We start from the raw sequence: 24,841 nt of genomic DNA, 5'->3' as shown, positions 1-24,841 counted from the left end.
ACTGAGCAAGAGCCGCCCACTTCCCGATCTTGAGCTCACCATTCGTGTCTCCACCCAAGACACTGGATTGTTTGCATTAACAAAACCACGTCAAATACAACAGAAGATAACGATGAAATGTGCATACATGCCATTCTTGATGCTACAAAAGAAATTGTTTTATTTTTGTTTTCTCTAGAGCAGATAACCAAACAGGCAAGGCTAACGACCAAAAAATTGAGAAAATGAAAAAAGAAAAAAAGGAGGGTCTAGATTCTTGAGAGGTGAGGTAAAACAAAATTGATGATTTACCATACTAGCCTCTTCCCGTGGCGCGTAGCTGCTGATGTTGTCGTGGACGTGAAGGAAGCAACCAATCATGCAAGAAGTGCGAGAAAAATGAGCAAATGAAGAGCTCATTGTTCATGAAGATGGAGGGGAGGGGAGGGGAGGCCTCACGGTTGCAAGAGGATAAGATGGAGCGGGAGGAGGACACCAGCTCCATCTCCTTCCCCTCCAATCCCACACACTTGATTTCACCCATTTCACACTCGCACTCGCACTCGCACTCACAGGTGAAGAAGCACAAGCAAGGGAAGGGATAAATCTTTTTTAGTAAAGGGGAGTTTTTTTTTTTGAGAAATAGGGGGAGGGGATAATTAAAGGGAGCGAGCCGAGAGATGATGATGGTGAGCTTGGTGTAGAAGCCGAGGTGGAGGCCCAGGCCCAGCCCCACACACACACACGCGGGGGCGAGGGCCCCACATGTCGGTGGCCAAAAGAATACCTGTCTCTCCTCTGTGGCTGGACCCCGCGCAGCGTGTCCGCAGCCATAACCATCTCTCGACTCTCGAGTCTCGATTCACCTCACGCACCGCACCGGTAGGCCGCTTCTCCCCGCCGGCAACCAGAAAAAGGAAGCCATGTCGCGATGGCGCGCCGTCGCCTCCCGCCTCTCCGCCTCCCACTTTTTCTCTAGGGCCTTCTCCAAGCCTCCCTCGCCACTTCCTCAGCCTCTGTCCAGGACCTTCTCCAAGGCCGCCTCCGCCGCCGCCACGTCGCACAGCCCTAGCGCGGCCTCCTCCGCCAGTCCGTGGCCCGAGGTACGGACCGCATCCCCGAGATGCCATTCTTGCCGCTTATTGTTGTTGGGCACATAGTGTGATCTGGCGGATTACAACGGCCCCTTTGTCCAGGGCAGCTCGCTGTTGCAAGTACCTACTGGGATCGACGCATTCTAGGTCTGGTTGCTCCCTAACCACGTAGATTTGCAACATGGAATATGTTCATAGTCTGCTTCCGTCCTTCTGCAATGTAGATAGATTTCAAAATTTGTAAGGTTTTCTGAATGTCGTCTATTTCCTATTCTGGTTAAATGGATAACTGTAATCTACCACCTAGCATTTCTAGAATGTTTTCAAGAAATTGGCAGAAACAAGCCATTTGTTTTTTTTATCCTTTTGATATGTAAACATGTGCCTTTTGTGTGGATGCGTGTAGAAATTAAAGGATTTTATGGCAACGTCCAAAAAGTTTATTGCTTACTTATACAGGCTAAGTTTTTTTTTTGTTTAGTGATATTTGCCGCTACTTAGTGTGTACTACATATCTATCACACATGCTACAAAGGCTTAACTAATAATTACAACTGATATCTGTAGCTCCTATATGCCTCTTGTTAAGGATGAATTCTTTCTTTTATAGGTCCGACTGAATTCTATGTTCCTGTCCAAGCCCTCTTCACTGGCATTGCCTCCTGATTCTCCTCTTAGAGCGGAAGATCCACACTATGAGGGCATTAAGCGCTTGATGCTCACGCTGCTCTTGTTCTACAGTAAGCAAAGCAAGTCCATCAGAGGAGCAAACACTGTTTATCACCGCATCACTTCTCATGTTGACAAGCCTGATATCTATGAAGGTACACACCTCTGTGTTTGGTGGTAAACTCGTTCCTTTGCACTTTCAGCATTTCCTTGATCTTTTCCTATTTGCTTTTTTTTTTTGTATTTCTGCTGTAATAAGATTTATGCATGTTCTGGTACTTAGTACTAACAAAAGAGACCTCTGGTTGTCCATGATTTTCTGCATGGTTGATCTTGACATTAATTTAACAATGAGCACTTAATTTCTGATATTCTGAAGTGCATGTGACCATTGTTACAAATATCGGCCGATTAACTGCAGTTAACTGCTATTGCCCCCCCCCTCCCCCCCGCGCGCGCGCGCGAGAAGAGAAAGGCCTATTCGGCCCAATTAGTCTGACAAGACGATTTATCGGTTTCAGGCCCGATTAACTGGGCAGCATATTTTGGCCCAAAACTTCTCTCCTATGATGTGTTGTTATGTAAATGCTGATGTACTGCTGCTGCTGCTGTGCTGTTCTCTTATGTGATGTACAACTAGTACTGTTGCTGTGCTGCTCTCCTTTGATGTTAGATAGTGATGTACAATTACTGCTGCTGTGTTGCTGCTGCTGCTGCTCTTCTATGTAGATCTAGACACGAAGTACTGCGGCTGCTGCTGTGCTGTTCTCTTCTATGTACAACAATTCCTGATGTCTCTCTTTTGCAGTGTTTCAGTTGGAGAAAACATTTAAAACAACATTTTCGTTGCTTGTTCTCCATATGTGGCTCGTTCTACGTCGCTTGAAGGAAGAAGGAAAGGATGGTGTTAAATTTGGACAGTACATCTATGAAACTTACAATCATGATGTAGAGCTCAGAGTTTCTAAGGCTGGGGTAGGTCATCCATAATAATTCTAAAAGATTGATATATATCTGAGGTTAAATTATCCACAAATTTCCTGTTATCCTAATTATTGGATTTGATGGTTTTAGTCCTCCTTATTAATTGTCCGAATGAACTACTGTTGATTAGCATCACACCATGACCATCATATACATGTGAAGCCCGACTTATTTATAAATTTTCTGCTAGAATTGCGAGATATAAAGCTAGCTGGTCTAATACTTGTCCACCAGTGTCAAAAAAGAACTGGAGAAATGCTCAACCTATCTAAATGATACTTCTTCATTTGTGTATGTGATACACAGTTGTACACACTCGTATAGAGAGCGGTCTAGCAAAGGAACCAAACTAGTGTGTCAGCTGTGCATCATACTTAGGTGCAATGCCATCAAACTATGGCACACCACATGAGTCAAACTTGGAAAGTGTGATCTGTCTGGGGTTGGGACTTGTGGCAAGAAGCATAACCTACATGTTATCGTTGGCATCTTAATATTCCTAGTTCCCTTTGGAATATATGAGCAAAGTTTGGATATTTTATGATGTGGGTGTTGATGTTCTTCTTGGTTATTTGCATTTCCAATTTGTCTTTGTACTGTCCTTTTTTGCGCTGGCTGTATTTGCACTGTCATTTTTGAATTGGCTGTATTTGTACTGCCATTTTTGCATTGGTTGTTTATGGCACAGGGAGATGGAATCTCACCATAGTTTAGCACTCCCTCTTCAGAATTTTTGAAGTTCTAGGTTTGTCCTAAGTCAAACTTGTTTAAGTTTGACCAAGTCTAGAGAAAAATATATTAACGTCTACAAAACCTATTTGGTTTCATTAGATTGGTCACAAAATATGTTTTCATACTATATATATTTGATATTCAGGATATTAGCGTATTTTTCTATATACTTGGTCAAACTTCAAAAGGTCTGACTAAGGACAAAACTAGAACTTCATTTTTTTTGAAACAGAGGGAGTACAAAACAGCAAGATCAAACTTTTGGCAGTTTGTTAACCGATTATCATGACTTACAACTATATGGAACAAAAATAGAACTTCTTTTTCTTGTGAGAGAAAGCTGGTATTATGTGTAAAATGCTGAAAAGACATCACTATTTTGTGTAATAAGAATGAATAATGCAACTAATCTTATAAAGCATGGAATCCATAGTGTTGGCCATTTTTTTCATTACGTCTTGCATGATATGAAGACTGGCTTCTCTTTGTGCATGCTATTGCTATTTCTTGTGAAAGTTTATGCGTGTGACATACTAGTGCCTCTACAGGTCAACTTGTTATTGATAAAATGGATGAAAGAGCTAGAAAAAATATTCTATGGGAACATTGTGAAATATGATACTGCAATAAGCCCAGAAGCAAGCCAGGATGATCTTGTAAATGTCATCTGGAGGTAATTTTTTAGTTATCTTCTCTGAATATATAGCCGATTGTTTCATAAAGATGAAAAATTGGCAATCCATGATCCAAGGTCCCAATGAATTGCAATATCCAGCCTCTCTTGTGGCTTTGTGATATAATAGCTGATACGTACTACAAACAGGCCACATGGTCTACTCCTATATTATAGGAGTAAGAACAATATAATAATAAATCAAGACACTAGTCTTAAATCATCTAGGCTGACGTTTGTTCAATCTATTTATGGCATCTATCGACCAGAATATAAAATATGTGTTATGATATCTTAGCGACCAGCCATTGTTCTTATGAGGCTAGTTCATTATTGTCAAGGAAATTAAATACTTGCTGGAAAATAAATGTTTTATTAAGGAAAGCAGTAGTTCACCAGAAGTATAGATTAACTACAAAACCCAATTCTTCTTTTGCTGGTCAACAATAAAATCGTAGCCATGTGTTTGCAAAGTTGTTTATGTACAATTGGTTCATATTAAGGGCACATCTTGTCAGCTTTCAGCTTGATGAACGTTAGTTCAGGGCAGGTCTTGGTTGGTGTGTCATACTTTCCCTTTTGATTTCACGTTTCTATGTTAAATTGCTAAGAGACCTCATGAATTGGCTTGATGAACGCCGGCCTTATATGGTTATACTGCCCTTAGCTATCATTTTTTTCATTTGGACCTAGGATACTGTTGGTCGGCTAGTTAAGCACAGGGCACTTGCATCAAGCTAACCTGCTCTCCGTAAAAAAGATGTTTTGAGGATGATGCTGAATTGTGGATATAAATTCTGTGCTGAAGTGGTTCGGTGGAAGCGAGTAGGGGTATTTTTTGTCACATGCGTTTTAACTATGTCAATTAGGTGAATCAACTCATGAGAGGCCAAATTGAACCAACCAAATGCTTGGAGTGGCTCATGAGAGTCCCAATTAAACAAACCAAATGCTTGGAGGGGCTTATTTTGTTGAATAGCTATGAATTATTGAATTGAAACATCTAGAGTAGCAAATGTTTAAAGTGGCACTTATTTCTGTTACTGGTCAACAAATGGCATTGGCAAACTGGCAATGCGGCATGTTGAACCATATTTCGAGCAAACATTAAATGTATTTACAACAGTACGTATCAGCTTGATTCAAGCAATGCCCAATATGCCCTGTTATCCTTTCAGCATGCCACATAGTGAAGCCTCACCTTGCGGTTGTTACCCAAGCGGGTTCGTTGTGCACTATCCTTATTTTGTGCCAATCTATTGAAATCTACACAACCCCCCTGATTGACACTTTACTCCAACAGCTAGATTCAACAAATGAAAAAGGGTTTGTCTTACTTAACTATCAATTCTAGCAATGATGTCGTCAGCAGTAAGATGAGCATGGATGCTTATTTTTTAATAATGCCCATCTGTCAATTCTAGCAATTCACTAGAGTTCAAGAGAAATGTGGTATCATTCACTAGAGTTCAAGAGAAATGTGGTATCATTCACTGAGGACTAGTACTTACAAAATATCCTGGTGCACGGGGTAGTTATTCCACACGTTCCCTACTGTTAACTACGCAACAAATTACCTTTTTATCAGTTTGACCATTTGGAGGTATTGAATCGGGAGAGGAGTACTTTCAGATGGGTTCTTTCTCGTGTCTGGTGGCTCGCGCGACTCACTTGTGTGGCGGCTCACACAGAAACGGGAGGACTGGATGCCCCTTTCGAGATCAGCCTGCTCACATGGGCTTGGGCCCTAAATGACAAAGCTAGATGGGCTTGGGCCCTTAACGGTTCAACACTCCCCCTCATGATGGGTGGTAGATATCTATCATTCCCATCTTGTCACATGCCAAGTCACAGTCCTTTGTTCTAGTCCCTTCGTCAAGCAATCTGCAAACTGTTACCCAGAGATGACATTGTTGGTTTTAGAGTGCTAGCTCGTATCCTTCGGAAGCCAAAACACGAAGTGCAAGCTAGCTAGGCAGCAAGCTAGCAGGCAGCTTAATGGATTCTGGCCGTGTACATACACGTGAATTGGAGCTAGCTTAACACGACGATTGAACTCGAACGGCTCGGTAAAACTCTAGACGGAAGGCGTCGAGTCGATGTATTGCTGCAGGCCCGTCTCGAGCCTGGAATACTTTGTATTGCTTTTCGTTTTTCTGGTGTATTACAAGGTTGGGGGTACACGCATATATATATGGTGAACATAGCCTACAACTAACCGAGCTGATTTAGTATTCCTAATCCTACTTGAATTAGAATACCAATCATACTAGGACTCATGCTTAACTCTAACATTCACCCCCTAAGCAGGACGCCCTCGTTACGACCTGGATCCCGAACATGACTACTTGTAGGCTTTATCCTTGGCGTTGCCTTCGTCGTTCCTTGTAGCAGTCTAGGGACTGAGTTTACTTTCGACGGCTCGTTCATAGCTTGATGCCAACTCTCCTCGGTGGTCGTGTCTTCAATCTTCACCTCTTTTTCGGTGCTTTGTAGACTGTCCTTCGGATCATCGAGGGCACATCTTTTGAACCTGAGCGTGACCATACTTTGGTCTAACTTTGAATTCCAAGCTCTTGGCGCTTGCATCAGCCTGTAAAGTGCCTTCTTGAGCTTGTCAACTTTCGCTTGTTCGTCTTTCTTCTTGTAGCTAAGGGGTTGTTCTACATACACTTCTTCAATGAGATCGCCGTTGAGGAAAACGGATTTAACATCCATATGATGAACCTCCCAATCCTCTTGTGCCGCCAAAGCTAGGAGCACTCTCACTGTCTTGAGTCGAGCAACTGGTGCAAACACCTCATCATAGTCAACTCCTTGACTTTGTACGTAGCCCTTTGCAACGAGTCTTGCCTTGTACTTCACAATGGCACCCTCCGTGTCCTTCTTGAGCTTGTAAACCCACTTCAAACCTATCGCCTTTTGGTTTGGAGGTCGGGTTACCAAAGTCCACGTGCAATTGCTCTCAATCGCCTTCATCTCCTCATCCATGGCGTGCGTCCAACTAGGACTTTTGCTTGCCTCTACGAAGTTCGCCGCCTCCTCAACTCCGAACAAACATAGTCCGGAGTATTCGAGCGTAACTGGCTTTGTGTACTTGTAGACTTTCTTGAGGGTCTTGTAGCGACGAGGCCCCGAGGAGTCCGTTGTGGCGTGCGAAGGAGGCGACACAAATTGTGTCGGTGTTGATGCACTTGAGGAAGACGGTTGAGTCCCGAGTGTGTCATCGACATCCGCGTCGTCGGCGTAGTCGTTGTGACCGTGATCATCATCTTGATTGTCGTCGTCACTATGCGCCTCGTTGTCGATGTTGTCGTCGAGATCTCCACCCATGCCGTGCGCGTCGTTGTCGCTATCTCCTTGCGACCTATGCGCGTCGTCGTCGGTGTCGGCACGATGATGATCACTACCATTGTGGTCACCTTGGTTGGGCGTCTTGCCAACCACGTGGACGTCCTCTCCTGCATCATCGTCAGTTGGAAATTCAACTGTGAATATGTTACCGTTTGGAGCATCGTTGGCTGCTGTGCTCCAATTCCATGCTTTGTTTTCTTCAAACGCGACGTCGCGTGAAATCCATAGACGCTTGGTTTGTGGATCGTAGAAGCGGTATGCCTTGGTGTTGGAACTCCTCTCGTATCCGATGAACACCATCTTGGTGCTACGATCGGCAAGCTTTGAGAGGTGCGGCTCCGCCGTCTTCACATGTGCCACGCACCCGAACGTCCGTAGATGAGACACATTCGGCTTACGTCCGTAAATTGCTTCATACGGAGTCTTGCCGATCACCGCCTTCGTTGGAGCCCGGTTGAGAAGATAGACCGCCGTCGAGACAGCTTCTCCCCAAAAAGTCCCCGGCAGGTTCTTGCTCTTGAGTAAACTCCTTGCCATGTCAACGACGGTTCGATTGCGCCTTTCAACGACCCCGTTCTGCTACGGCGTGTAAGGTGCCGTGAGGAACCTTTTTATGCCAATCTTCTCGCAGTAGTTGTTGAACTCGTTCGACGTAAACTCTCCGCCGCGATCTGTCCGTAGAGCGCGAACCTTCAGCTTGTGTTCCATCTCCGTTGCAGCCTTCAGCTTCTTGAACGCTTCAAATGCCTCATCTTTAGATCGTAGAAGAATGACCCACATATATCTCGAGTAGTCGTCTACCACAAGGAAGAAATACTTCTTTCCCGCGTGAGTTGCCGGGGTGATAGGGCCACATAGATCACCATGGAGCAGCTCGAGTGCATCACTTGCACGATAGGTAGACTGAGCAGGGAACGGCCTGCGGTGCTGTTTTCCAACCAAGCACCCGTCACATACTCGATCAACATGGTCGATAAATGGCATCCCGGATACCATCTCCATCTTTGACATCTTCTTCAAGGTGTAGAAGTTAACGTGTCCAAATCTAGCATGCCATAACCACGAATCATCATCACTCTTGGTGAGCCAACACTCCGGTTGAGATTGATCAAGGTTGAGGATATAGAGCCTATTCCGTGTGCGATTAACACGAGCTAGCACGTTTCGGAGGTTGTCGAAGATCGTCATCACTCCGTTCTCGATATTCACTCTGCATCCATTCTCGTCAAGCTTCCCAATAGAGATGATGTTGTTGTGAAGCCGTGGGATGTAGTACACTCCGGTGAGTATGCGATGTTCGCCTGTGAGACCCTCGAAGAGGACAGATCCTTGCCCGCAAATCTCCACAGCTGAACCATCATCGAACTTGACCGAGCCTTCAACATTGTATTCTAGCTCAAGGAATTTCTCCTTGCACCCCTTCATGTGGTTACTGGCACCCATATCGAGATACCACGACACGTTCTGATCACCGGATAACTTCGGTGTCACTTTCTTCTCATGAAGTAGCACCTTCCGGCTTGGTTTCACAACCACCGTTTCAGCGAGATCACAAACTTCGGCCATCAGAAGACCTGGACCTTCGTCTTCCTGCTTTGCCAAATTTGCCTTGATCTCCCGCTTGTTAGGCTTCGGACAATCCTTTGCAAAGTGACCCATCTCGTTGCAGTTATAGCACTTAACCTCGGATAAATCCAAGTTATGTGGCTTTCGCCCTTTAGATTGGTCCGCCTTACCATGACCTTGTGGCTTGCCTTTTCCTTTACCTTTTCCGGTTTGTCCGTCGCGCTTCACGTTGCTTGAGCCTTCGCCACCATCACGCCTTCCTTTGCTACTTGGGGCCTCCCAATCTGCGCGCGAGTACATGAGTTGGTCACTACCTCCTCCTTTGCATTTCCGACAGCCACGAGCATTCTCTTCCCATGCCCGCAGGCGTCCGATCGCCTCCGTTATGGTCATGTCGTCGATGTCGTAAAGCTGCTCGAGCGTGCCGATGATGTACGTGAATTTGTCAGTCACCGAACTGAAAAATTTCTCCACAATCTCGGTCTCATTGAGCTTTGCACCAAGCGCGCGGATCTCTCCCACCAAAGTAGTAAGACGCATGGCGTAGTCGTTCACCGATTCAGTTTCCTCCATCTGCAACTTGTGAAATTGGCGCTTCAGCACTTGTGCCCGAGCCTTGGTGACGCGATCTTCTCCGATCCTCATCTCCTTGAGTGCGTTCCACGCCTCTCTTGCCGTCTCGAACTCCGCCAATGTCATTAGCACGAAATCCGGCACAGACTGGGCTATGGCGGCCATGTCACCTTCGTCGCGCTCCTCGTCGACGTCGTCGTCCGTGATGGCCTCCCACACTTGAAGGGATCGGAGAATAATCTTCGTCTTCACCGCCCACACGCCGTAGTTGACGTTGGTGAGCATCGGGTACTGGATGGGGATGTTGCGATGCGCCTGGACGTTGGCGCCGCCCGTTCGCCCACCACTGGTTGCTGACTTGCCGTCCTTCACCTTGTCGCCGTTCTTGTTCGCTTTGGCACCGCCCTTGCCGGACTTGACCGACTCAGCGTCGCTGTCCGTCATCGTAGATCGTAGATCGTCGAGGCTCTAGATACCAATTGTTGGTTTTAGAGTGCTAGCTCGTATCCTCCGGAAGCCAAAACACGAAGTGCAAGCTAGCTAGGCAGCTTAATGGATTCTGGCCGTGTACATACACGTGAACTGGAGCTAGCTTAACGCGGCGATTGAACTCGAACGGCTCGGTAAAACTCTAGACGGAAGGCGCCGAGTCGATGTATTGCTGCAGGCCCGTCTCGAGCCTGGAATACTTTGTATTGCTTTTCGTTTTTCTGGTGTATTACAAGGTTGGGGGTACACGCATGTATATATGCTGAACATAGCCTAGCAACTAACCGAGCTGATTTAGTATTCCTAATCCTACTTGAATTAGAATACCAATCATACTAGGACTCATGCTTAACTCTAACAGACATGAGTAAGGCTTTTTATCCCAGCACCAAGTTTCTCCTTAACGAAGAAGCGATCAATTTCCACATGTTTTGTCCTATCATTTTGAATTGGGTTATTAGCAATGGCTATAGCTGACTGATTGTCCCACTAGACCCTTAAGGGTCCCTTCCTCAGAAGTTTCAACTTGCTCAGTAGGTACTTCAGCCAAAGCATCTCACTCAACCCTTGAGAAAATGCTCTATACTCAGCTTCTGTTGTTGATCTAGACACAACATTCTGTTTCTTGCTTCTCCATGACACCAAATTTTCACCCACAAACACACAGTAGCCAGAAGTTGATCTTCCATCATCTTGACAACTGGCCTGGTCAGAGTCACTATAGCCATCCACGTGAAGATGTCCATTCTTCCCAAACCACAACCCTTTACCCGGAGTCCCCTTCGAGTATCTCAGGATTCTGTGCACAATATCAAGATGTCCACTTCTTGGTTCTGGTAGGACTAGGGTTCCTACCGGGCCTCCGGCGTAGATTGTATGGGCAAGGAGGAGGAGAGCGAGGGCTGGAGCGGACGCGCCGGCGAGAGGGAGCCGTCGCGGCTAGGGCTGGGCGCGGCGGAGGCTAGGGTTCCGGCTCCTTGGGGAGCCGGGCAACAGAAGATAATATCTTTATTGCTTGATCTCAATTGATGTCTTACAACTAGTATTTATAACTCGAGCCTAAGATAACTTTCCTAAAGTAATTTGCCTAAGATAACTTGCGGGCCAAGCCCCTAATATTAACGCCCAGTGGGCCTCCGCCGGCTATAGGCCAAGCCGGTCATAACATCTCTCCCCGCCTGCACAAACAGCTCGTCCTCGAGCTGAAAGTTTGGATAGTGTTGGCGGAATTCCTCACGCTGCTCCCACGTAGCTTCCTCCTCCGGAAGACCCGTCCACTGAACGAGGACGAACCACACTCCACGTCGAAGCTGTGCCTGCAACACCTTGGCTGGTTCCGGGAGGATGCGACCATCGGCGGTTGGAGGAAGCGCCGGAGGGGCCGCCGGTGGCTCGCCACGGAAAGGCTTGAGCAGCCCTACATGGAAGACGTCGTGGATACGAGCGTGATCTGGCAGCTGAAGACGATAGGCCACCTTCCCAATGCGCTCCACGATAGGGAAGGGCCCAGCGTAGCGAGGGCCGAGCTTGCGCTTCGCGCGCGGGTCGAGTGACTGCGTAGAGCGGTGGAGAAGACGCAGCCACACCCAATCACCCACGGCGAATTCCGCCTCGCGATGGTGATCGTCGTAGCAGTGCTTGGCCAGCTGCTGGGCCTGAAGGAGCCGCTGACGGACCTCAGCAAGCATCTCGTCACGGGTGCGGATAAGGTCACCCGCAACCTCCGTCCGAGCCGTCTCCGGGTCCACCGGAAGTATAGGCGGGGGTGGACGACCATATACCACCTCAAACGGCGTGGCACGAAGGGCGGAGTGATAGGAGGTGTTGTAGCAGTACTCCGCCCAAGTGAGCCAGTCCACCTAAGCTCGAGGCCGATCACCTGTCACACAACGCAAATACATGGCAATGACCTTGTTAACCACCTCGGACTGACCGTCCGTCTGAGGATGAAATGCCGTACTCAAGCGAAGCTGGACGCCCGCCATCCTGAAGAGGTCGCGCCAGACATGTCCCGTGAACACCGGGTCCCGATCACTGACGATCGAAGCTGGGAACCCGTGTAAGCGAACGATGCCGTCGAAGAAGGCCCGGGCCACGGACGCCGCCGTGTACGGATGACCGAGCGCGATGAAGTGGGCGTACTTAGAAAAGCGGTCGACCACCGTAAGGATGACCGACTTGCCGCCCACCTTGGGGAGGCCCTCGATGAAGTCCATGGAAATATCCGCCCAGACCTGAGACGGCACCTCCAAGGGCTGAAGTAACCCAACCGGTCTCAGGGTTTCCGTCTTGTTGCGCTGGCATGTCTGACAAGACCGAACCCAGTCGCGGACCAGAGCGCGATCGCCGGGAATGTAGAAGTCAGCGCGAAGACGATGTAGGGTTTTCTGCACACCCTCATGACCCGCCGAGTGGGCGAGCTGTAACACCTGGTGACGGAGATCATCATGCGCCGGAACAAAGATCCGGCGCCCATGGAGAAGCAGTCCGTCAGCGAAGCGCCAGGGCTCCTCCAGGTCGCCGGCCGTGAGTTGCTGCTGGAGAAGAACGGCGTCGTCGGCTGTTGCAGTTGCGCGGTGAATGTCGGCGAAGAGGCCGAACGTCGGACCGGAGCGGACGCACAGGGACGCCCCAGCGACCTCGTCGGTGGAAGGAGCGAGATCGGAGTCGCGACGGGACAGCGCGTCGGCCACGGTGTTAAGGCGGCCCGGGCGATACTCGACGGAGAAGTCGAAGCCGAAGAGCTTGCTGATCCACTGGTGCTGCGGCACAGTCGACAACCGTTGGTCCAGTAAGAACTTCAAGCTGTAATGTCCGTACGGATGTGGAAGACCCGTCCCCACAAGTACGGCCGCCAATGGCGCACGGCCTGCACCAGGCCAATGAGCTCCCGCTCGTACGCCGCCAGCTTAAGATGGCGCGGAGCAAAAGGCCGGCTGAAGAAAGCAATGGGCCCCTCGCCCTGATGAAGCGCGGCGCCGAAGCCCACGCCCGAAGCGTCACAATCCACCACGAACGGGCGGTCGAAGTCGGGCATCTGGAGGACGGGACCCGTCGTGAGGGCCCCTTTGAGGGCCTCGAATGCCGCTGTCGCCGCGTCGTCCCAGGCGAAAGCATCGCGGCGGAGCAGCCGCGTGAGAGGGGCCGCGATGAGCCCGAACTCCCGGATAAATTTCCGGTAGTATCCTGCGAGGCCGAGGAACCCGCGGAGAGCCCGCGGCGAGTGAGGCGTCGGCCAGGCGGAGACAGCTGCCACCTTGTCGGCGTCCATAGCCACCCCGTCGGCCGAGATGACATGGCCGAGGTAGGCAACGGTAGGTGTCCCGAACGAGCACTTCGAGCGCTTAAGGTGGAGGTCGTGCGCCTGAAGCTCGTTGAAGACGATGGCGACGTGCTGGAGGTGCTCGGCCCAGGTGGCGCTGAAGATAAGAATATCATCAAAGAAAACAAGCACAAACCGCCGTAAGTAGGGTCGCAGAATGTCGTTCATCAGGGCCTGGAAGGTCGCCGGGGCATTGGCGAGGCCGAAAGGCATCACCAAAAACTCGAAGTGGCCATGGTGGGTGCGAAACGCCGTCTTGGCGATGTCGTCCGGATGCATGCGCACCTGGTGATAGCCCGACCGGAGATCGAATTTGGTGAAGAAGCGCGCCCCATGAAGCTCATCCAAGAGCTCGTCGACCACCGGTATCGGAAACTTGTCCTTGAGTGTGAGCGCGTTCAGGCCGCGGTAGTCGATGCAGAAACGGCACGTGCCATCTGTCTTGCGGACAAGAAGTACCGGCGCGGAGAAGGGTGACGTCGAGATCCGGATGATGCCCGCTGCGAGCATAAGGGCACACTGTCTCTCCAACTCATCCTTCTGCAGCTGAGGGTAGCGGTAAGGTCGCACCGCCACGGGAGTGGAGCCCGGCACAAGGTGAATGCGATGGTCGTACACCTGAGCAGGTGGAAGTCCCCGCGGCTCGTCGAAGAGGGCGCTATGTTGCTGCAGAAGGGGATCCAGCAGAGGGTGCTCGGTCTCGGAGGAGGCGGCGGCCAGCTGAAGATGTGGCACGGCTGGCTTAGCGCCCCCAATGCCGTCCCACCGGATTTGGCGTCCCAGCCGCCAGAATGTCATCGTGAGCGCGTCGAAGTCCCACACGATGGGCCCGAGGGTCCGGAGAAAGTCCACACCGAGGATGAAGTCGAAACAGCCGAGGTCGATGCCGGCACAGGTAATGGAAAAGTGTTCGCCCCCGATGGTGATGGGAACGTCGCGGGCGAGTCCATGACACTGGAGGCGGTCACCGTTGGCCACCGTGATCCGAAGGCGCTCCCCGCCCGTGGTCGGAATAGCTAGACGACGCATGGTTGCCTCGGGCAGGAAGTTATGAGTGGAGCCCGTATCCAGTAGGGCCACCAGCTGCTCGCCATGGATCGTCACGGGCAGTAACATGGTCCGCTCATGACGGATGCCGGCTAGGGCGTGGAGAGAGACGACGCAGGCCGTCGCCGTAGAATCTGCGGCCGTGTCTGGTGCGTCGGTCGTCTCGTCCGCCTCGGTGTAGTCGACCGTCTCCAAGTAGAAGAGGCGGGGGCAGACATGTGTCGGTGTGTAGGGCTCATCGCAATTAAAGCAGAGACCCTGACGTCGACGCTCCTGCTGCTCGGCCGGGGACAACCTGCGGAAGGTCCGTGTGGCGGCCGGAGGTGCGGCCGCCGCGGCTGGCGGAGGCCGGCCTGGTGCTGGAAGGGTCGGCGCGGGTCGACTGAGCTGGCGGCCGCCCCGTCCGGGCGGTTGCTGCAGTGCCTGGGCCCGCTGCTCGAAGGCCCGGGCGTAGTACATGGCGGACTGAAGGTCGGGGGGTTCCCGGAGCTCGACATCCACGCGAATATGGTCCGGTAGACCACCCACAAAGAGCTCAGCGCGCTGAGTCGCGGAGACGCCTGGCGCGTGGCACGCCAGGGCTTGGAATCGGTCGGCGTAGTCCTGGACCGTTGATGTAAACGGTAAGCGGCCGAGGGCTGCCAGTCGGCTGCCACGGATGGGGGGGCCAAACCGGAGGAGGCAGAGCTCGCGAAATCGGTCCCACGGTGGCATGCCGCCCTCATCCTGCTCGAGGGCGTAGTACCAAGTCTGTGCCGTGCCACGGAGATGATAGGACGCGAGCCAGGTGCGATCCGACGCGAGCGTCCGCTGCCCCCGAAAGAACTGCTCGCACTGGTTGAGCCAGTTGAGGGGGTCTTCCGCGCCCTCGTAAGTGGTGAAGTTCAGCTTAGCGAACCGAGGAGATGTCGGACCGCCGTGTCCGGTAGCCGCGGCTGTCGGTGGCATCGCGTACGCCGGGTCGGGAAACTCCGGAGCGTAGGGCGCCGAGCTGGAGGACCGCTCGAACGGCAGAGAGGGCGCCGGGTGTTCCGGTGCCGGGGTATAGATCGGGCCCGAAGATGATCCGGCTGCCCACGCGGGAATCGGCGATGGCGGAAACTGCACCTGGTGCAAGGGCCGACCGGTGGTTCGGGGCGTTGGAGGTGCTGCTGTCGTAGGCGGCGGCGGCTGGTGGTGCTGAGCCGTAGCCTGCGCCGTGGTGGCCGGTAGAAACTGGTGGGGCGGCCCCCCCAACGACGCGGTGGTGGCCGGCCACACCGGCCAGGGGGTGCCCGCGGCGTGGTAGTGTTGCAGCAGCTGCGGTGGTGGCGGCGGCGCCCCTCCGTAGGGCGGCTGGAAGGCCGGGGTGGCCCACGGCAGCGACGGCGGCCCGTAGGTAGTGGGGGCGACGCTCGGTGGCGGGGGTTGGGTCCCAGCGAGGTAGAGGCTGATGCCTCGGACCGCTTGGACAAGCTCCCACAGGGTGCCCGACATCGCCTCGGGCGAGAGGATGGGAAGCGGCTCCTCCGTGGTGATGATCGGCACGGGCGAGGGAGTGGTCCCGGACGTGATCGGCAGCGGCGGCGGGGCGGTGGTGGTGGTTTGCGGCGGTGGGGCGGTGGTGTTGGTTTGCGGCGGCGGTGGTGGAGGGAGCGACATGATCAACCGGGAATCTCTGGATACCAAATTGGTAGGACTAGGGTTCCTACCGGGCCTCCGGCGTAGATTGTATGGGCAAGGAGGAGGAGAGCGAGGGCTGGAGCGGACGCGCCGGCGAGAGGGAGCCGTCGCGGCTAGGGCTGGGCGCGGCGGAGGCTAGGGTTCCGGCTCCTTGGGGAGCCGGGCAACAGAAGATAATATCTTTATTGCTTGATCTCAATTGATGTCTTACAACTAGTATTTATAACTCGAGCCTAAGATAACTTTCCTAAAGTAATTTGCCTAAGATAACTTGCGGGCCAAGCCCCTAATATTAACGCCCAGTGGGCCTCCGCCGGCTATAGGCCAAGCCGGTCATAACAGGTTCATGCATGTATCTGCTCACCACCCCCACATCATACGTAATGTAAGGCCTGGTATGACACAAGTACAATAACCTCCCAACCAATTTCTCATAATCTTCCTTATTCACTAGCTCGATTGTGCTGTCACTTGATGATTTTGTTCACTTGGAGTAGGGGCAGCATGACATCCCATCATCCCCATGTCACTCAAGAGATTCAAGATGTATTTTCGTTGGCACATAGAGATTCCCTTCTCTGTTCAAGCCACCTCAATGCCAAGGAAGTATTTTAGGTTGCTCAAATCCTTTACCTCAAAACTCCTTGCTTAGACAACCCTTCAATCTCGATATTTCCTCCTTATCATCTCCAATGATGATAATGTCATCCACATAAACAACAAGAATGGTGATCTTCCGATCAGAGTGCGTGTAGAACATCGTGTGTTCACCGCTTCACTGACCATACCCCATACCACGGACAACACGTCTGAACCTATCAAACCATGCCCTCGGTGATTGCGTTAGTCCATACAAGGATTTCCTCAGCATACGTACCTTCCCGTGGTCTCCAAAGTTCCAAAACCTGTTGGTATTTCTATGTACACTTCTTCCTGCAACTCACCATGCAAGAAGGCATTCTTGACATCTAATTGATCCAGCTTCCACCCAAAGTTTGCAGCACAGGAGACCAATATCCTTACTGTGTTCATCTTTGCCACGGGAGCAAACTCTCATCACAGTCAATTCCATAAGTTTGGCTATATCCTCTGGCGACCAATCTGGCCTTATATGGTTACACCTTCCTATCAGGATTCTGCTTCACTGTATACATCCACTCACAACTCATTGCTTTCTGGTCTGCCGGCAGTGTGGTTAGCACCCACGTCTTATTTTTGCTCAGTGCTTCCAACTTATCCTGGTCTGTCCACAGAGTCTGCAGTTCTGCCACGTATGTCATCACTGACATGCCATCATCTTGGCGCAGCAACCTAATCTTGTCCTCAATCTGAGCAATGAGCATGACATTGTCCTTGTCAGAGTACCGGATGGATAGAATCTTCCATATCTCAGCAGCTGTGGATAGCCCCTCCACAGAGCGTCCAGTGAAGGGCACCACGGAGTTCAACAACCACACCATAAGTACAGACTGGATGACCTTCCACCTCTTTCCCTCTGCACTACTCTTGTCTTCTGGTTCTGCAACGTTGCCCAACAAATGTCCATCAAGCTCCTTCTGCTCCACAGCCCACAAAGCCCTCCTGGATGAACCCAAATAATTTGTGGCCCCCTCTAGCTTCATGTCCATGGGCAAAATTTCGAGCTTCTGAGCCACTTCCTGTCAAGGAACGATGGACTCTGCGAGGATCTTAGCGAGCTTCTCTAAAGCCTCAGCAAGAGCATTTGGTTCAGCTATCTTTGGTGCTCCAGCAGCACCACAGCCACACTTCTTCTCCACAGCAGTACCCGCGCACAGCAGCAAAACAGCAACTCAGATGCATAGTAGCAGCTCCAGCAGGAACAGCACATCAACAGCTCCAGCAGGAACATATCGATCCTTGAAGAAGAAAGGAAAAAAAAACCCACAGCAGCTACCCTTCTCTCCCCTGGTGCCACACAGCAGCAGACCTCTTCTTCTCTCCCCTGGTGCAACGCAGCAGCAGCACACTCTCTCCCTTGGTTCAGCTGCACCTTGCCCGACTCCTGTTACTCTGCCACACAGCAGCACCCGTGCTGCCGCCCTGCGTCACATCCCTGCCTCTGCGCGAACAGCGCCTGCGCAGCCGCGCGCCCCGCCGCCTCGCCGCAGCAGTGTGAGCAGGATCCTCCCCTCTCCTGACCCCGCCGGGCTCCATCGCCTCGCCAATGAGCGACTACGCCGGCGCCACCATAACCTGGCTTGATACGATGTTGAATTGGGAGAGGAGTACCTTCAGACGGGGTTCTTTCTCGTGTCTGGTGGCACGTGCGAGGACTCACGTGTGTGGTGTCTCACATGGAAACGGGAGGACTGGATGCCCCCTTCTAGGTCAGCCTGCTCACATGGGCTTGGGCCCTTGCCGGTTCAACAGGAGGTATGGTGGATTCTACTCTAGGAAACTTGCACAAGAACATACTGTGCCAAGTGTTGTGTTACTTCTGATTTTGTATTTGACAAAGTTTAATAGGTTTATATGTGAGCCGCCACACACATGTATTAGTACTGCAGCTTTCTAACATCAAAGCGGTAACTTTCTGGTTATGGCACTATAGTAATTATGTGATGTACTCCTTCCGTTCCTAAATATAAGTCATTTTAGAGATTCCACTATGGACTACATACGGATGTATATAGACATACTGTAGAGTGTACAATCACTCGTTTTGCTCCGTATGTTGTCCGTAGTAGAATCTCTAAAAATACTTATATTTTGGAACAGAGGCAGTAGCTGTGTAAATTGTGGGCTGTATTTCTTTCATAATCTAGCACTGCCATGTTATGTATGATAGTTACTTGTGTTGAATGGTTAGGAATGTGTATGCTGACGAAGGTTCAGAGCCTATGGATGCAGCTGCTACCCCTGCTGTCCAGGCAAGTTCCTTCTCTGATGGAGACAGCTTTAGAAAATAGGTGATTACCTATCATATTTTACAAAACCTAAGACTGCCTGTTCTGTTGGATCTCAGGCATTGGCAAGATATACTCGGAGGGAGGCAACTTGTCTATCATTGACAGGTCAGTGCTGACTAATTCTCCCATCTCTATCTCCCATGCATATGCACACACACATCCTTTCGATACAAACACATACAAATGCACACGCCCGTGCACACACACACAAACTAGCTTCCTTTTCTTCTCGCTTTCCTTACATTGAAAAACCTATTGTTGTATATTAAACTCACTAAATTCTGCACTTCCTAAACTTTTCAACAACAGATAAAGAAGCTATGTTCTCTGGCAACTTCAATTTTACGACGGTTTTGCCAACCGTCCCAAGCCCGGCAAAGCGACGGCGTTAAGCGCTGGCATTTGTAGATCAGTATTCCTTATGAAGGCTGGCTATACATGGACAAGGAAGACTGAAAGTCCTATCATCATTACAAATAATACAAATTTTTTCAGTATTTATTTATGGACAAATCTCAGCATTTCAGGCCATTTTGGTGGCTACAGCTGCCTCTAGCTAGGAATCTCCTTTATGTTTATCGTGTGTGAGCATTGCATTGATGGGCTGCCCTCTTGGAATAGAGTACACGGTGGAAACATTTTCCTGGTTGAATGCTTGTACTGTGCTGTAGTATTTTACCATTTTCATTGCTGATATGGACTTGAGAATCATTCACAATGTCGGTGACCATGTACTGTCTGCGTCATGAGCTTGGTTTTGGTCTCCTGGGTGATCTGGGGAAAGCGATTGTGAAAATTTTATGGTCTGTTTGATGTTTGAACTTCGAAGCAACTGCCCAGAAAACAAGAAGAATAGTGTGCAGCGCTCTCTTGGGCTAGCATTGTCCTTTTTCTCGCCCCTTTGTCCAGCAGAGGTCCCCCCCCCCCCCCCCCCTCTCTTTTGCCAGTCATTATCATGCTGGGGGTTGAAGAAACATTGGTGTGCTCGGACCATTTATTATTATCATGTTGTAACGGAAGAAAAAAAATCATAATCTTTAATGGCCATGAACAAATTTTGATGCATCATCAAGTTACACGCGTAACTTACCATTCGAACCTAGCTTTTATTTAAGTACCTTTCCAAATTCCTTTCAAAACTTTTTAAATATTCCACGTTTGTTCTACTTAATTCTTTCTGCATTTATCAGAACTTCACCAAAAATATCAACATTTTTAGACACTTCTAGCTCCTACTCCTATTTAAACCAGTTTAATTATATTCAATAATTCAAATGAGTCTCAATTCAACTCTTCCAAATTAGGTAAAACTTCTTTCGCAGGCCTGATTATAAATCTCAAAATTTCAACATTTTATAAAACCCACGGCCATTTATCTTCTTCTCTTTTCCTTCTCTCTAATTTCTGTAAATAGGAAAAGGGAAAAAAATCCAGGAAAAGGAGAGGGAGCTAGCTGTGCTCAACAATGCCGGCCCATTTACACCTAGGCGCAGGTGCACACCTATCTAACCTAGCAACACACACGCACACACGCAGCCTCCTGATCCCATCTTCTCTTTTGGTCGCGCGCCACCCACACCCACTCGCACACGCAGTGTCCACCCACCCTCACGCGATCCCCTTCACCCCCTCTTCTTCGTTTTCATTGTCGATCGATCCCCTACTGGGCACCTAATCCGACCACCGTCGCCTCCCGCGTGGCTTGGCGGCCTCCTCTGCCCGAGCGCCTCTCGCTCCTCTGTCGCTCTCCTCCCAGCGCCTGCTGCCGACCGTGGCTTGGTCTGGCACAACAGTGGCCTACTCAGGGTCGTCGTCCTCTGGCGGCTGGCCTGTGCGCGCGGATGCGCGGGAGGTGGTGTGGCGCAGCGTTGGCCTGTGGCTGTTGGTGGGTGGCGCAAGATGCTGAACACGTCTTCAGGTCGACACAATCAATCTTCAATCTTTTTATGTATCTTCTTGGCTCTGTCTCGAACTTTCCTATTAGGATGGGCTCCACATATTGCTTTTTGTTGGATTCATGCGCCTCTCCTCTTTGATTGGCCGTATCTCATCCTCTTTCTTTCTTTTGGCTTGTTGGTTCTTGCAATTTGGAACGTATATAACCTGCTAGGATTTGATGTAAAGTGCCGGGGTGAGACAATTAATTTGAATCTGAAATTTTGGCACAAACTCTGCTTGTTGCAGCTCGAAGGGAGGGCACGACATGTGCTGAGGTCGAACACTTTCAGTGGCCCCTAACAAAAAGCTTTTAGCGGCCCGCAACGGTGCCATGGTTGCCGTCCGACGAGGGCCTCACGGGGCTGCTGGCTGACGAGCACAGGGGAGCTCGGGTGGTGCGATGGAGATGCACCTATAGGAGGGCAGGGATGCCGGAGGTGAAGGAGAGACCGGGAGGGCCGAAGGGGGAGGGGGGAGGAGGAGAGCCGATGGAGGCACATGAGAGGCTGAGAGGGCCGAAACCGGAGGGGAGAGTCGGGCGGCCTACGAGACCCCAGCGGAAGTTGTCCCTCGGCCCCTTTCACCTTCTGTGCCACCCGATAAGATGAACAAGGGAGCGCGGGTGGAATTCTTATAAAATGCAGAGGTTTTTACACAAAAACGAAACATTTTTCTAGAGTGTCACTTAAACAGGGATTGCGGGTTGATTTCGAAGAAAGAGAGGGTTTTTTCACAAAAACATCGACGACGTACGGGAAGAAGTGATCCGTCCTTTATTAGTAAGTATAGATAGAAACGACGACAAACCATTTGAAGTGGTCCCCTTTGTCCTTTGTCACTCTGGATGAGCAGGTCTATTGTAGCCTGTCTGTTGCAGTGTGGGCCTTATTTGAATGCTACCGCTATAACTAAGAGCATGGACGGCATAAAGAAATTATAACCGGACAATGACGTGTTTAGACACGTCCGCGGTGACCCGACAACATAATTTTTTTTGTGACCAGACAGTGACCATTTAAAGTGGAGCTTGTTCAGCTCTGCCGTGCCCATATCTGACGCCCGGTTGTTTTCCTCGCAATGTTGGTCCGATCGATAGACATGTAGAGTAGGACATGGAACACAGAACTGCTCATGGGACCCGATGCACTGCCGTCTCTCATGCCCTACCGTTAGGGCATATTTCTCCCTAAGTGGTTTTAGTGATTGATGACAATGCCTGTGCGGACTAATCGTGTGCATTGAGCATTTCAGATAATTCATATCTAGGCACAAGACGATTCGATGCCCCTCGGAATCTCTCAAAGACGGTTTTCTATGTTTTTCTTTGGTGGATTTGAGTCGTAGGAAAGTCATACTATTAAGAGGGGGTCCGCGTCGAAAAGGTTTGGGTGGAATCATCACGTACACATTTAGTGCACCTCCTTTTCCTGAGCTACAATGGAGCTCCATACCCATCTTTAATGTATATGCAAAAGGGCCAGCGGTAGTATCGCTGGTGTCAACGGTAGTACCGCTGGCACAACGGTAGTAATTTTTTACTACTGCTCCGACGGACTTTTTCGCATACTTTTCGCCCCTCGGTACTACCGTGGTTGGTGAGATGCAGAGCGGTAGTACCGCTCTTAGGAGCGGCAGTACCACTTATAGCAGCGATAGTAGCGCTCCCAGAGCAGTAGTACCGCTTGGCTATTGGTGTGGTGGGTGGGTAATGGTTGGATCTGACCCCCCACTATATAAAGGTGTCTTCTTCTTCGAGGAGCTTACCTTTAACCTCTCCAAGCTCCATTGTTGCTCCATAAGCTTATTCTTGCTCGATCTCTCTCCCTAGCCAATCAAACTTGTTGATTTTCTAGGGATTGCTTGATAGGGCCTTGATCTACACTTCCACCAAGAGATATTTTATTCCCCCACTAATCCCTTGCGGATCTTGTTATTCTTGTGTGTTTGAGCACCCTAGACGGTTGAGGTCACCTCGGAGCCACATTCCATTGTGGTGAATCTTCGTGGTCTTGTTGGGAGCCTCCAAGCTTTGTGTGGAGATAGCCCCAACCTTGTTTGTAAAGGTCCGGTTGCCGCCTTTGAAAGTGCAGTCATGCCCTTAATCGTGTTTTGGTGTTGCTGACAACACACATATAGATAACTAATCACTAATCCCCTTTAAGCTATTGTTAATGATTATGTGTTGATAAGGACAAGCTCATGTGCTAACAAGGACAAGATCAAGATAAGCATTCCTGAGCACCACATGCTTGATCCTTGTGGATGTTCACATGGTGGACAAATGAAGATGAATATATATAAGCCAGGCTTTCCACATTGTGTATGGAAGAGCCACTTGAAGACTTCATCATGTCTTGCTTTCAACATTGAGCCAAGAAGGAACAACAACATCAAGCTCAAGTGAAAGGGCTAACTCAAAGGTATCAGTCCCTTTGACGTTAGTGGTGGGGAGTGATGATCAGCGAATAAAAGTATACACTCAAGTATGGATCATCGGTACCCATTTTACAATTCTTGAGTCTTTAGGGATCCCGCACTATTAAGAGGGGATCACAGGTTTTGTGATGAACTTGCTCAAACTAGATATCCACTGTTCTGCTCATACCACATCTCCACTGCTCTGCTGTTATCAGAAAACAGGACCAGTGCCTCGGCCATCCGGCTTCCTCCGGACGTCCGAGGGCCGGACGACCGGCTGTTTCGGAAATCCGGAATCCTATACCAGAGAAATCAGAGCCATATAACTCGGACTTCCGGCTCCCTCCAGACGTCCGACCAGCTTCGGAAATCCGGAACTATGCACGTGAGAAACTTGAGCCATATAACTCCGATTTCCGGATCCCTCCGGACGTCCGAGGGCCGGACGTCCGACCAGCTTCGGAAATCCGGAGCGTCGCACTAGAGAAACTTGAGCCATATAACTCGGACTTCCGGTTCCCTCCGGACATCTGAGGGCCGGACGTCCGTCCACTTTTGGAAATCCGGAATCGTGCACCAGAGAAGTTTGAGTCGAATAACTCGGAATTCCGGCTTTCTCCGGACGTCCGGTCCCTGTTCAACCCCACAGTGGTTCCAGATATATTTACATCCCTCGGACGACCGACCCCTGTCGGACGTCCGACTACTTGTGGACGCCCGGACATCCGTGAACTGCCGGATGTCTGACCCCTGTGTGACTTAAAGTGTCCCCAACGGCTGTTTTACTCTCCCCACTATATATACCCCCTCCCACTTCGTGAGAGGGTGCCCAACACAACCATATCCTCATAAGAACACATTTCTACTCCACATACATTTGATCACACCAAATCTTAGATCCCAAGAGCATTTGTGAGCCCCTTTGAGAGTTGTTCCTATCAAAAGATAGATCGTCTCCCTCTCCTTCTCTCAACCCAATCTATTTGAGATTTGAGCAAGTTTTGAGCATTCCCCGTGATCTTGTTACTCTTGGAGGTTGGATACTCCTAGGCGGTAGGAGTTCTTCGAAGAGGAATCAATCCGTGTGATTACCCCCGGAAAAGTTTGTGAGGGTTTGGAAGCCACCTCAAAGGCTTACCACTAGTGGTTGAGAAACGCCTTCGTGGTGTTATCTCAAAGGGAGAATAGGGTGAGCCTTTGTGGCGTTGGTGTGCCTTCGTGGTAACATCCACCTCTCTAACGGTGACTAGCTTCCCTCCAAGGAAGTGAACATCGGGATACATCTTCGTCTCAGTGACCTATGTTATCCTTAACCCTAACTCCTTACTTGTGGTTTACTTGTGTTACTTGAGCATACATACATTGCATATTGTTTGTGCTCATTATATTGTGTTGTCTATTTCTTGTACAA

General features: G+C 50.2%; 1 protein-coding gene across 1 annotated transcript; it reads left to right on the top strand.

The window, feature by feature from the left end:
* Window positions 1-798: 798 nt before the first annotated feature.
* On the top strand, window positions 799-19,792 carry LOC123425994 (ubiquinol-cytochrome-c reductase complex assembly factor 1). The gene is made up of 7 exons (XM_045109770.1): window positions 799-1,082; window positions 1,684-1,897; window positions 2,551-2,717; window positions 4,007-4,131; window positions 18,975-19,035; window positions 19,131-19,179; window positions 19,384-19,792. The coding sequence occupies exons 1-7, from the start codon at window positions 903-905 to the stop codon at window positions 19,464-19,466; spliced, it is 879 nt and encodes a 292-aa protein (XP_044965705.1). The 5' UTR covers window positions 799-902; the 3' UTR covers window positions 19,467-19,792.
* The last annotated feature ends 5,049 nt before the right edge of the window (window positions 19,793-24,841 follow it).

Source organism: Hordeum vulgare, chromosome 2H, assembly GCF_904849725.1.
Source record: "Hordeum vulgare subsp. vulgare chromosome 2H, MorexV3_pseudomolecules_assembly, whole genome shotgun sequence".
Taxonomy (NCBI): Eukaryota; Viridiplantae; Streptophyta; class Magnoliopsida; order Poales; family Poaceae; genus Hordeum; species Hordeum vulgare.
The sequence above is the reverse complement of the archived record's forward strand: the minus strand, read 5'-3'. Positions and strand labels throughout refer to the sequence as shown.